Source organism: Spermophilus citellus (assembly GCF_964194105.1).
Source record: "Spermophilus citellus genome assembly, chromosome: 2".
Taxonomy (NCBI): Eukaryota; Metazoa; Chordata; class Mammalia; order Rodentia; family Sciuridae; genus Spermophilus; species Spermophilus citellus.
The window spans coordinates 234,602,922-234,616,373 of NC_138183.1; the positions used below are offsets into that span (position 1 = coordinate 234,602,922).

The 13,452-nt window shown below is 34.2% G+C and overlaps 1 protein-coding gene across 4 annotated transcripts in view; it reads left to right on the forward strand.

Annotated features, from left to right (window-relative positions):
• TTC17 (tetratricopeptide repeat domain 17) overlaps positions 1 to 13,452 on the forward strand; it is a 110,044-nt gene that overhangs the window by 16,673 nt on the left and 79,919 nt on the right. For all 4 annotated transcript variants that reach the window (XM_081264974.1, XM_081264975.1, XM_081264977.1 and 1 more), the window contains exons 3-9: positions 4,767 to 4,936; positions 5,745 to 5,856; positions 6,105 to 6,236; positions 8,409 to 8,518; positions 9,100 to 9,244; positions 9,672 to 9,811; positions 11,900 to 12,060. In XM_081264974.1, coding sequence (XP_081121100.1) covers positions 4,767 to 4,936; positions 5,745 to 5,856; positions 6,105 to 6,236; positions 8,409 to 8,518; positions 9,100 to 9,244; positions 9,672 to 9,811; positions 11,900 to 12,060 — 970 coding nt within the window. The remainder of the gene's footprint in view (positions 1 to 4,766; positions 4,937 to 5,744; positions 5,857 to 6,104; positions 6,237 to 8,408; positions 8,519 to 9,099; positions 9,245 to 9,671; positions 9,812 to 11,899; positions 12,061 to 13,452) is intronic.

A 13,452-nucleotide genomic window follows, 5' to 3' on the forward strand; every position in this document is an offset into this window, starting at 1 on the left:
ATGTCTTGCTGTCAGCAGATTGACTGACATCTTGGAAAGCCACACCCATCTCAGGTGCTGTGTGGGATCAAAGGCAGAGCAAGTGAAAAGGACACATTTGTGCACAGCCCAAACAGAGCAGCCCAGTTCAGTCATGCACTCAAATGCTCACAGCTCACACACATAGCCCATGGCTGACTCCTGACAGGCAATTAAACTCAGGGACATTTAACCACTGAGCCACATCCCCAACCCTTTTTTATATTTTATTTAGAGACAGAGTCTCACTGAGTTGCTTAGGGCCTTGCTAATTTGCTAAGGCTGGGTTTAAACTCCCCGCCTCAGCCTCCCCAGCTGCTGGGATTACAGGTATATGCCACTGCACCTAGCTCTGATGATATTCTTACAAGAAGAGTTTGGGTAAAATATGAAAAGGGAACAAAAGATTTTAATAATCTAAAAGGTTTAATTTTTGTTAAAATTTAATTTTTGTTAAAATAAAAACTAGTCTTGCTGTGATGTGTTCTTAGGGTTAAGGTGAAAAGCCTTAATCACTGTGTACCCTGAAAGCTTAAAGCTTAATATATTCTATAAATTCTGATCTTTTTATTTAATAAACAAATCAAGCATGAGTTTTACCTTTCTCTTTGATTCCCATAAACTGATTTTGCTTCATAATACTTATTTGAAAAACTTTTTCCTATAAAAATCTCTGCTTTTTAAAAATTGCAGTATAAATTGAACCTAAATTTTAAGGAAACTATAAAGTATAGAAAAAGTAAAACAAATTTCCAAATGAGAGTTAGAAAAACTATTAGGAATAAATAGTAAGAAAAATAGAACCAGAGTACATGAGGAATCACAGGATCATCATGATTTTAGAGGGAAGGAAACTGTTAGTCCTAAAGGCAGTGAACTGCATGGGTTCACAAAGCAAGATATGACAGAAGCAGAGGCAAAGCTGTATATCTTGACAGATGCTGGCTTATCTGTTAAAAGAGGTCAATATTTTCATTCTAGTTACAGAAGTGTCCTGAGTTTCACTTACATGAATTTGGACTGGTTTATCTATCAACGTTTGTATTATTACGACTAGTTAGAAATATATTTTTTTAAATTTCTGTGAATGAAGAAGGAAGAACTTCTGGCTCATATTAACCAGCTCTATGTAGATAGTAGTATTTTAAGAACATTTGTAGAATTAGGGACTAGGGATATAGCTCACTGGTAGAGCACTTGCCTGGTGTGCATGAGGCCTTGGGTTTTATGCCCAGCACCACCAAAATATATATTTATAAAATTAGAACACTTCAACACACCTCAAAATTCTTAAAATAGTCTTTCATCTTGACCTAGTAGATTTATTACTTATAAATATGATTAAGTTGATTTTTTTTAATTCTAAGTATATTTCTAGGGCTTCATGCTTAGAAGCCTAATCTTATTTTTATTTAAACATAATGTCCAGAAAGATGTGATGGTTCAAAAAGTAGTTTTTATTTTGAAATACATAAACACTCTATAAATGTTCATTGCTCTCTTATGGTAGGCATTATGATATATTAGAAATAGAAATTTTTAATTAGGATATTTGGTGGAAGGGATACCATTCACTAAGTTAGTAAAAATGCACAGGAAAAATGCTTAAAATACAGCCAGGCTTTAAAATCAATATAAGCAATCTCCATGAAGCAAAAATGAATAAAAACACTAAATTGGAAATGTGGCTCACAGTACAGACAAGCCTGCTGGACTCCAAGGCTGGGAGTAGGCTATGGTGTCAGGTACCCGACTTCTGTGAAGTTGAAGAGGCCATATTGATGTAAGATGAAGAAACAGAACTATATTCACTGCTTGGAGATGAGTAGAGCCATTCTGCTTATAGAAATAGTCTGGAAGAAGTCACAGAAAGACAAAAGCAAACTCTGATGGCTGAAAAATCATTCACAACTGTGAGATCTGATCCTAGATTTTGGAACTGGATGGAACCTGGATGCAGTTACAAAACTTCTAGACACTGAGGGTAGTCATGGAGTAATTGGAAAGATGAGACAGATGGAAGGGCTGAAAGAATACTCAAGGGTTTTTGACCTGAGTGATTGCAAGAATGAAGTTGACCTTAACTGAGATAGAGATGTTGAGGGAGGTACAGGATTGGGGAGGAGTTTGGCTTTGATATGTTAAGTTCAAGAAATCTGTTAGTATCTAAGTATAGATACTGCTGGGAGTTGGTTCTTCAATTGTGGGCTCAAGGGGAAAGGACTAAGCTAAAGATATAAATCTGTTACTCACTGACAGATAAACCAAGAGACTACATAAAACAGATCATCCACAAAGTAATGCTGACTATGTGGACTTCTTAGATACCAAAAGACAGTGGAAGAATAGCCTTCAAGTTCTAAAAAAATCAGTCACACTAGAGAAAAAGAATGATGAGCAGAAATAATATGGTCAAGATAAATTCAAAGAGACCAGCAATTACAATATATGTAAACAGATTAAACCCACTAATTAAAACTCAGATTGTCTGATTGGATTTCTTATTCTGTCCAGCTATGTGGTATACATAATAGATATACTTAACACAAATCCAGCCTCAAAATGTCACAGCTGTTCTCATGAAGGAAAGTGGATTCTCAGGGAAGAACAACCAAACAGTGTAAGCCTTGATGATGTTCCTCCTGAGATGTCACATACAATTTCTCTACTCAAATTCCATTGGCCAAAGCAAATCAGATGGCCAAGCCTAAAGTCTGTGAGATAGGGTGTCACACCTCTAGGAAAAGGGTAGGGTGGGAGGAATAATTGGAAACAGACCATAGGTTCTGTTCTTTTTAGTAACAGCCCAAATAATTAATGACAAAAAATATTAATTAACAGTCCAAAAAATAAGGTCATGCTAAATGGTCATTCAGAGGCCTATCAGGGCCCTGTACCATGTGGCTCTGATCCATAAGCCAGGCCCCATGCTGACATTGCAGCGTCTGTTTTTTCCATTCTTAGTAGGTGGTGTGAAAACATAAAGAAACATACATTGACTTAAAAAGTTCCTCCATGAAAAGGCCACATGGAACTTCTTACATTACATTGGCCAAAGTAAGTCATAGAACCAATCCTCTGTCCAACAGAACAGTGATACATATGGAGAGGCATGATAGGCTGGGGATTTGACTCAGTGCAATGTCCTGGGTTTAATCCTTAGTACTACAAAAAGATAGGGGCAGGATATTAGTGTATAGCAATATAGTCTATCACAATACATTCTCCCACAATAATTATAACAAGATAATATTTCATGACAGAATAACATAAATTTTAAAGTATGAAAAAAACAGATTGTAGGGATATGGGCATTATCTGCTGGTAGAATTCTAATTATTATAACCATTCTGAAGAGAATATTTAACTAAATAAAACAGAAAACATATATCCCATATAACCACGTATTTCTACCCCTGCTAAAACTTACACATGTGTACGAGGAAATGTTTATAAGAATATTGGAACATTTTTAATAGCAGTTTTTTAAAATTTTAAAGAAGTAGGGCTGGTGATGTGGCTCAAGCGGTAACACGCTCACCTGGCATGCGTGGGGCGCTGGGTTCGATCCTCAGCACCACATAAAAAAGATGTTGTGTCCACCTAAAAATGACAAATAAATATTAAAAAATTCTCTCTCTCTCTCTTTAAAAAAAAATTTTAAAGAAGCAACCAAAATGTTTTCAGGAAATGAATAAATACATTTTAATACATCTATTAAAATGAAAAATTTAGAGCTATAATCACTGATGTAGACAACAAATCTACAACCTTTTTAAAAGGTTGTAGAGTAGTACATACAATATGATACCATTTATATAAAAATTTTAAAATTATTGGTTTTACATATGTATGTAATGAAAATAATGTTTTAAGGGAATAAGTGTAAAATGGTTATCTTTTATAAAATAAATATAGAAATGACACGTAAAATAAATTCAGGCTAGTGCTAACCTTGGGAAGGGAGAGAGGGATTTAAAAGAGGATTTTTAATTCTATTTTTTTCCATTTAAAAACAATCTGAAGCAAGTAAAGTAAAATGTTAATGTATGCTAGGTATGGGTGGTAAAAACGTACATGTTTATTCTGCTTTCTATGTTTGGAAAAAAATATATGTTATATGTGTCAGGGATTCACCTGGAGCACCCAGGTAGCAGCAGCAGCCTGCTCTATATCTTGAAGGACTTTAACAACATGATGGGTTTAGACAATTCAAAGAAGTTTTAGCTGAGTATTTAGGTTGAATAAGTTATGCTTTAAAGCTTCAAATTTGATGATTCTTATGTCTGCTACACTGTTAGATTGCTGAAATATATCCTCCTGTAACTTCTCAAATTGTACTTCATTGATATTTATTGAGTCTAACTCTGTTCTAACATATATCCATTTTAAATAAAATATGGTTTTAATTTTTTAAAAAAAGGTTTTTAATTTCAGAGCTACTCTATACCAGGGAAGATCAGTTGGCAGATATAGGTAGTCAGACTTTTTTCTTTATAGGTAGTCAGAAATCATATTGTAAAGGCACTTGTGTCTCAGTATATAAATGTCATGTTCTGTGACTTTCTGTATGAGGACACTTTTTTAGAGATGCTTTTGTGAACTAAGTTAACTCAGGCAGTTTTCAAATCCTCTTCCTTCTTAGAGGGTTCTCTAACTTCAAACTCATGAAATTCTCCTTTATTTTCAATGGTGTTTAGACTGGAATATCAAAAAAAATCTATTCTGTTTTACTTCCTTCCCAACAGAAACAATTAGTTGCTCAAAAAATTCACATAGAAGAGAATGAGGACAGAGACACAGGACTAGAACAGAGACATAATAAAGAAGATCCAGACTGCATCAAAGCCAAGGTGCCCTTAGGAGACCTGGATCTGTATGATGGCACATACATAACTCTGGAGAGCAAAGACATCAGGTAAAGAGATTTTCTTTCCAAAAATAAAATTGTTTATTCCTAAGAGACTTTTCTCGAATCAGTAAGAAATTGTTTTTGTAATGAGATTCAATTTCAATAACAGATGACTTTATTAAAATTAAAAAATTAAAAATACATATTATGTGTACAATTCTTATAAATCAATTAAAAAATATTTAATACTAAAGTAGAAAATTGAATATAGTTTAAAGAAGCAAATGGCCGGGCTGGGGATGTGGCTCAAGCGGTAGCGCGCTCGCCTGGCATGCGTGCAGCCTGGGTTCGATCCTCAGCACCACATACAAACAAAGATGTTATGTCCGCTGAGAACTAAAAAGTAAATATTAAAAAAAAAATTCTCTCTCTCAAAAAAAAAAAAAATTAAAAAAAGAAGCAAACGGCCAATACATTTGGGGAACAATGTTTCTTAGAAAAGATCAAACGATACAAATTAAAACATTTAGATAGATTTCATACCCCATTAAAAATTATTAAATGGTAAAAATGTAGAAAAACTGTCAATGAAATTGTAAAGTAATTTAACACTTCTAGAAAGTGTTTAGCCCTATTATTTTTTTAAATGTCAGGATCTTAACATTTCTATAACCTACATAGTTTTTTCTAATTCCTGACCCTTTAATTTGAACTACCAAAATATTCAGCTCCTCATTCTGCTATGTGAAAAACTACGAGTATTGATCAACATTGGTTTTAAGGTTGAGATGCCATGAGAACTTGGGGGAAATTTGACATTTCTTTAAAGTATTGTTTATTACAGCTTCCATTCACTTATTGCTTCTTGCTTTAGCCCTGAAGATTATATAGATACAGAATCTCCTGTCCCTCCAGACCCTGAGCAACCTGATTGCACTAAAATTCTAGAACTTCCATATAGTATACATGCTTTTCAGCACTTGCGAGTAAGTAAACAACTTTTGGATTTTTTTTTTTTTTTTTTTGCATTTTTTTCTTTCTTTTGGCCTCTTGCTTATAAAGACTATTTTTCTCCTCCCAAAAAGCTTTATAATTTTGCAAATATCTCTCATTTCTTAAAATTTCTTCAAAATAAATGCTGCTAGATATTGAATTACTTGTGAACTTTTATGTCATACACTCTTTCACTATGTTTCCCCCCTCTCCCCAATTTTTTTTTTTTTCTTTTCTGTAGGGTGTACAAGAGAGAATTAATCTTTCCGCACCTCTGTTACCTAAAGAAGATCCGGTCTTTACATATCTATCTAAACGATTAGGACGGAGTATAGATGACATTGGCCACCTCATTCATGAAGGCTTACAGAAGGTAAGTAATAGTGACTCAAGAGTCAGGAGACTCTGTGACAATAGAAAAAATTTTTCTCTCAGAAAATAGCTGTCTTCTTGGATTGTCTAGAGGATGATTTTAAATTATGATTGTATTGCTATAAACCATGTATTTCAACAATAGGATAGATTGATTAGTTTTCCTTACCAGAAAGAGATACTAAAAAGTTTTATTTAAAAAAGGACTTTTATTTTTTAAAACAGTCTTATTTATTTAATTCATGAAAAAGCAAATTTTAAGCTAATATAATTAATAGGGTTTATAGGCTAGATTATTTATATTGAGTGTAGAAAAAAAATAACATTGTTATATCTACACACAGTATATAGATTATTACTGTTCTCTGACACAGAAAATGAATCATGACCAGCAATAAAATTTTCTGTAATTTTCTTTTAAGGGAACATCTACTTTTAAAAAAATGAAATAGGGAATTATGTAACAGGACCTAGGAATTTGTAAATGTACCATTCAGGATAACATGTGAGAATTTAGATAGCAGTTTTTGCTCTTCTCTATGCCAAAGGAGTATCATAAATGCAGGTTAGTTTCTAAGCAGTATTAATTATAATGATATTAAATAAAATATATAATTGTAACATTTATATACAGCTTATTTAAATACACAGCACTGTGTATCAAGAAAAAGGGTGCATTTTTAATAGTGTGATTATGGGGAATTGAAGGGTAATCACATTTTTAAGGCTTTTTGTATACATGTCAGCTAGTCCCCCAGAAATGCTATAGTAATTTAACATTTCTATTGTTAACAGTGCTATGGAGTTAATATATAGAGTAACCAACAGTGAGTCCTGGCATTCTCTTTAATCTTTGCCAGCTTGTAAAAGGAAACTTTTACATGTCTTTCTCTTGTTGAAGTTATGTAGTTTACATACTTATTAGCAATTTCATATTTTTTCTTTTTTTTTTTTTTTTTAAAGAGAGAGGGAGAGAGAGAGAATTCTTAACATCTTTATTTTTTTTTTAGTTTTCAGTGGACACAACAGCTTTGTTGGTATGTGGTGCTGAAGATCGCACCCGGGCCGCACGCATGCCAGGCGAGCGCGCTACCGCTTGAGCCACATCCCCAGCCCCCATATTTTTTCTTTATCTGTTTATATTTTTCTTTATGTTTTATTTTAGATTTTTTGTGAGCTCTTTGTATATTAAAGGTATTAAACTTTGTTGTCATATGTATTGCAAATGTTTTTCATAGTTTATCTTAAATTTTGCTGATTTTTTTTTTCCACAGAAGAAACTTAAAACTTTCTTTACTTATAAACTTACACTGAGCTTTTGATATGATCCAGTTTATTTTTAATGTTTTTTTTTTGTTTGTAGATGGACACAATACTTTTACTTTATTCATTTTTATGTGGTGCTGAGGATCAAACCCAGTGCTTCACATGAGCAAGTCAAGCGCTGTACCACTGAGCTACAACCCAGCCCCATGATCCAGTTTTTGACATGATAATGTTTTGACCTTTTTGTGGCTAAAATTAAGAATGTGTTTGAGGATGAAAAATCCCAGCCACAAAAGGAAAAGCCTATCTGAACTTCAGTTTAACTTGACTAACTAATATATTTAATCATAGACAAAAGATTTAATTTTTAACAGCTTGAAGGTTTGAATTGGATTCTAAATACACATAAGAAAGTAAAAAAAGAGAATTCATCTTCATGAAAGCATAAGCCTATTTGCTGTAGTTTGTACTTCCACTCAGATATTACATCAATATAAAACTTTGTAACATGTTAATTTTAGACATTTCAAATTAAAGCAATTTCCAAGTTGCTTAGAAATTTCTAAACAAGTGAATTTCTAAACTCCTGAAGTAGGGCCAGACAAGTTGTGGCCACTCAGTGGATTTTCCAGTGTTATTTCTCCTCTAGGATGATGGCCTGGTGTTCGATGATCTCTGTATGAAGATCATACTTCTGTGCACTTGCAAGCTGATGATTAGAAGGCCCTTTGGACAGGAGTAGTTTTTTTTGTACCTGTCCTCTGCTTTGTTGTTACTATAACTAGTCTTGCTCTTCATCTTGAATTTCAGAAGAACCAAAGTGTCAATCGTGCTCATTCTGAACATTTGTAATTCAAGAAACTGTCTTGAGTTTTATGTGATTGTAGTTTTTATTTGTTATCTCTAGAATTCTTCCTCATGGGTACTCTATAACATGGCTTCATTTTACTGGAGAATAAAAAATGAACCATATCAGGTAGTGGAATGTGCCATGCGAGCACTTCACTTCTCTTCCAGGTAAGAGTGCTTTTTTTCTGGACTTCCTGATTCTCCACATAAATCAGGACTGTTAAAGAAATAATACATAAGATAACAAGAAGCAGCATCATATTATACTATGCCCACTTGTTCCTTGTTCAAAGAAATTAGACTCAACACAAAAAATCACAGATGTCAAAAAGTTCAAAGTGATAATTATGTAATACACTTTTCATGTCCATTAAGGAAAAAAAATATATAATGTAGAAGTCCAGTAGTTCATTTGAGACATGAATGCCAGGACTGTGACTAGAGGAATTTTAATAAATTAAACTTAACTTTTCTTAAAGCAAATATAAGCCCTAAAGATGCTTTAAAATCATAAAATGTCTGTCAACTTTTATTTTGGGGGCCTAATTTGTAGCTGTTAGATTAAATAAGCAAACCATCAAAAATTTTTAAATGAAGCATTATGATTATTTTCTCCATGTATTAGCATGCTTAAAGTGATATTTGGAGCCTAGTGACTTCAAGTGTCATTTTTCCTTGTCAAATAGTAATGCATAATCATGGAACACATGTTTCTTTCCTAACATCTAGCAACGTTTCTTCTCTTTTAGACAAAATAAAGACATTGCCCTGGTCAATTTGGCAAACGTTCTGCACAGAGCACACTTCTCTGCCGATGCTGCTGTGGTGGTCCATGCAGCTCTGGACGACAGTGACTTCTTCACCAGCTATTACACGTTGGGGAATATATATGCAGTAAATACTACTTTTGTTTCATGTGCCATACCTTTTGCTTTTTTTTCCCCCCCTCTCATAGTAGAATTTTTTCTCCCCTTCCACTTTCAGTCTAAACAATGGAAATGAAGACATTAGGGGGAAGGAAAAATCTTAATGCTGTATCAAGTACTAGCTTCTTGAAGGAAAAGAAATATAATTAAATTGATTAGAATTTTAAATTGTGCAGGTTGCACCTTTTACAGATAGCAATACCTTCCAACTACAGTATATACCTTCATACTGTGGGGATTTGATCATTGATCAAAACAGTGTTCATTGTAGAGTGAGATGTAGGTTTGATGTCATAAACAATTAGGACATTTGAACAGGTACAACCAGGCCATGGCTAACATTTCTTCCTCCTGTGTGTGTATATATGTGTATGTTTTTATTTTTGTCTCTTCAGATGCTTGGAGAATATAACCACTCGGTGCTGTGTTATGACCATGCTTTGCAGGCCAAACCTGGGTTTGAGCAAGCTATAAAGAGGAAGCATGCTGTTCTATGTCAGCAAAAACTTGAACAGAAATTGGAGGCTCAACATAGGTAATTGGGAGAAAAAATTTTACTGAAGTACTAGCACCATAGACCCTTAGGTTAGATTGTGTGGGGTAATATCACTATTAACTTGGTCATGAGAATTAAAAAATTACCTCTTCACTGAAAGTCTGCCCCTTGACTCCAAATCCAGTGATTTTACATAATTGATTCCAGAAACTAGAGAATGTTTTCAGTGAAGCTGTCATATAAATCTTTATAGTTTTGACCATGGTAGGATTACTGTTATGAATCTAGATGGGAGTGGGGAAGTTGGGGGATAGTCAGTAATGTCATTGTTATTTTTATGGAGTATACAATGTCAGTAAAATCACTTGTATGTGAAATATTTGATCTTTCTCCCCTTTGGCTCTAAGGGTTGGACTGTTGTTATGTTAGTTGAGAAACATTATTTGGCCCACATTTTAATAAGATTTGTGAGTTAAGTCATACAGCAATGGAATTGTTTTGTATTTGGTCTTTTCAGTATACTTATTAAAATATATGTTTGATTCCATAAATAACAAGACCAGTTGAGAAGCTTCATATAACCCAGAAGTAAATTGTTTATTTCTCAGATATATTAACCTTATGGCCTTTGAGTCTTACTTTGGTTATTAGAGAATTAAATGGAAACTTAGAACTTTTGTATTTGCTTATTTTCCAGTCTACTTAAAACATAATGTAGTGAAAAGGGAAGAATGATGGCTTGCTTATTTGTAACAGACTTCCATTACACCTGTTCAGAACTTGCCCTGGCTGTTTCTGCCAGTAATATGCTCTTAATTATTGTATTGACTCTCTTCCACAATCTTTAGAGCTCCTAAAATCTCCATATGTTGCAGCGTGATAGGTAATAATAAGGTTTGGATGACTAAATGTTACCAGGCAGTTGACTTAGTGAAATCAGGTAGTGAAGAATATTTCTAAGCAAAGTTTTCTTTGCCCACCCCCGATAAACTCTGTGAACCAAGGAGCTAGAGTGTGAGAGCAGGATAGTATGGCCCTGAATCTTACCTGACTTTAAGCAGAATGAAAAGAAAAAGGGAAGAGGAGAAGAGGACTCTGGAAAAGGCTTTGAATGTCAGTGGAATCAATGAAATTTTGTGGAGGGAAATATAGTTATTAAGTATGTAAAAAGATGTATGTCATATTAAATATGTGTATTTAATTTTGTATATTTTGATTTGTTTTATGGTGTTTGAATTTTATCTTTTTTGAACCATATACATTATTTAAATTATTTAGTTATTTTGTGGTGCTGGGAATCAAATCCAGGGCCTTGCACTTGCCAGGCAAGCATTATACCAATGAGCTGCATCCCCAGGCCTAAATTTTAGCCAGTATATAAAAATTATACATATTTATGGGTATGTGGTCCCCAAGTTCTAATATGAGAATAACATTATTTAGCCCTGTGAAGTTTTAATACATGTATGCATTCTGTAATGTTTTTAAATCAACATAAACATCTATATCTCTGCTGTAAAGACACAGTAAACATTTATGGAGATAATTGTTTCTTAGCTTAGACAGCTGGGTGGATGGCAGTGCTACTTTGCTACAGAAAAAGGGAACATCAGAGGAAGATGCAGGTTTTAGAGAAAGTTTGGTTTGGGAAGGATCTGCAGTGGGCTCACACCAGCTGTTCTCTAGCCTGGTCTCCCTGAGGATCTGTGTCCTTGGCCAGGCACCATGAACAAGACAGTGTGATTTTCTTTTATTGTATGGTGTTGGCGATCAAACACCGGGCCTCATGCATGCTAGACAAGCAGTCTTTCACTAATCCACATCCCCAGCCCATGTAATGTGTTCTTTATGGCATCTTCAAAGTCCAGCAAACCATTCAATGTTATGGTGGCTGTTTTTAAGGGAAAAATATTGCACTCATGTTTTTGTCCCAAAGTTCTAATAAAAGAATAGCATTTATTTCACCCTGTTATTCTTGAAATTGTGGTACAGGTTTAACATTAAATGCCAGGAAAAAACTAGCAATTATTGCTGAGAACCAGAAAATATATGCATTTAAGTAAGTTTTTGAAATTTATTTTTTAAATTTTTTAAAAATGATATTAAATGTTATTAAAAAATGTTAAGATCCCTCCAGCGAACACTTAATGAGTTAAAAGAGTATCAGAAGCAGCATGACCACTACTTGAGACAGCAGGAAATCCTAGAAAAACACAAGCTGATTCAAGAAGAGCAAATCTTAAGAAATATCATCCATGAGACTCAGATGGCAAAAGAGGCACAGTTAGGTAAGTAGAAGGCAGGTTGGGCAATTCTTTTTTTTTTTTTTTTTTTTTAATTGAACCCAGGGACACTTAACCACTGAGCCACATCCCTAGCCTTTTTTTTGAATTTTATTTGCAGACAGGATCTCTCTGAGTTGCTAAGGCTGGCTTTCACCTCAAGATCCTCCTGCTTCAGCTTCCCAAACTGCTGTGATTATAGGTGTGCAGCACTATGCCCAGCCAGGAAATTCATTTCTAGAAGACTACATTGTAGTTTCTGTGCAGCCTTAAAACAGTATAGAGCTGACTTTCCTAGATCTCCTCTGTGGCTAATACTGGCAGGAAGGCTAACTTTTTTTTTTCCTATTGCTCCCTTAAAAACAAACGTTATATTAGAAATAAGATTTTAGACTAGAATTTGTTTCAGGCAGGATTTTGTTCCCCCTCATTTTGAGACAGGGTCTCACTGAATTGCTCAGGGCTTTACTAATTGTTGAGGCTGCCCTCAAACTTGTGATTATCTGCCTCAGTCTCCCAGCTTGGATTACAGGTATGCACCACCACACCTAGCTTCAGGCAGGATTTCTTAACCTGGGTGAATGGATTAGATTGAGTGGGGTCTGAAATCATCTCCAAAATCACATGTAGAATTGTTTATGTGTATAATTGGGGGAGAAGATGGTATATAGATTTTATTAAACTCTCTTAAAGACTTTTTAATCCAAGAAAATATATAGAACCACTGATCGTCTAGGAGAACTTGGGTTGGTGGGAGAACACTGATTTCTTTATATCCAAAATGTTTTTGTCTTATTAAATCCCAAGGGAGTAGATCTGACAACTGGACACCAGAGAATAAATTAATAGAATACCTTAAATTCCATCCTCCTACCTTGATTAATGCATTGGTCTGGAAAGTTTTTAACCTTTGAACCTTAGCTGTGACCACTTTTAGAGCATTTTACAACCCACCTAACAGGTTTTTCTCTGCTATTTTGAGTGTAAAGAATATGATAGTCTTTAAGATTATTTACTGCTCAGTATATACTCAAAGGCAACTAGTGCTTTTATATATAAATTTGAAACTAAATCAGGAGGTATATAAGCTAAATTCTCTCCAGAGAGATGGCCAAAGTTTCTTGAAACTATGTAATCAATGGATTTTACAATTATATTTTCTGGAAATTATTTTTTATATCAGTTATGATATAGAGGAACCCCCTTATTTTATATGTGGAGAAACTGGGACTTCTGTAGAATGCATTAATGAACTGTTAATGAATATTTCTCTATATAAGTACTCCAAGTAAATAAGTACTCTAGTAGGTTCTGAGGAACACAGAGTTGAAACTAAATGACTTGGACCAAGACAAAGATGTTGGCATTGCTGACCATGCTCGTCATTTATGTAACTTC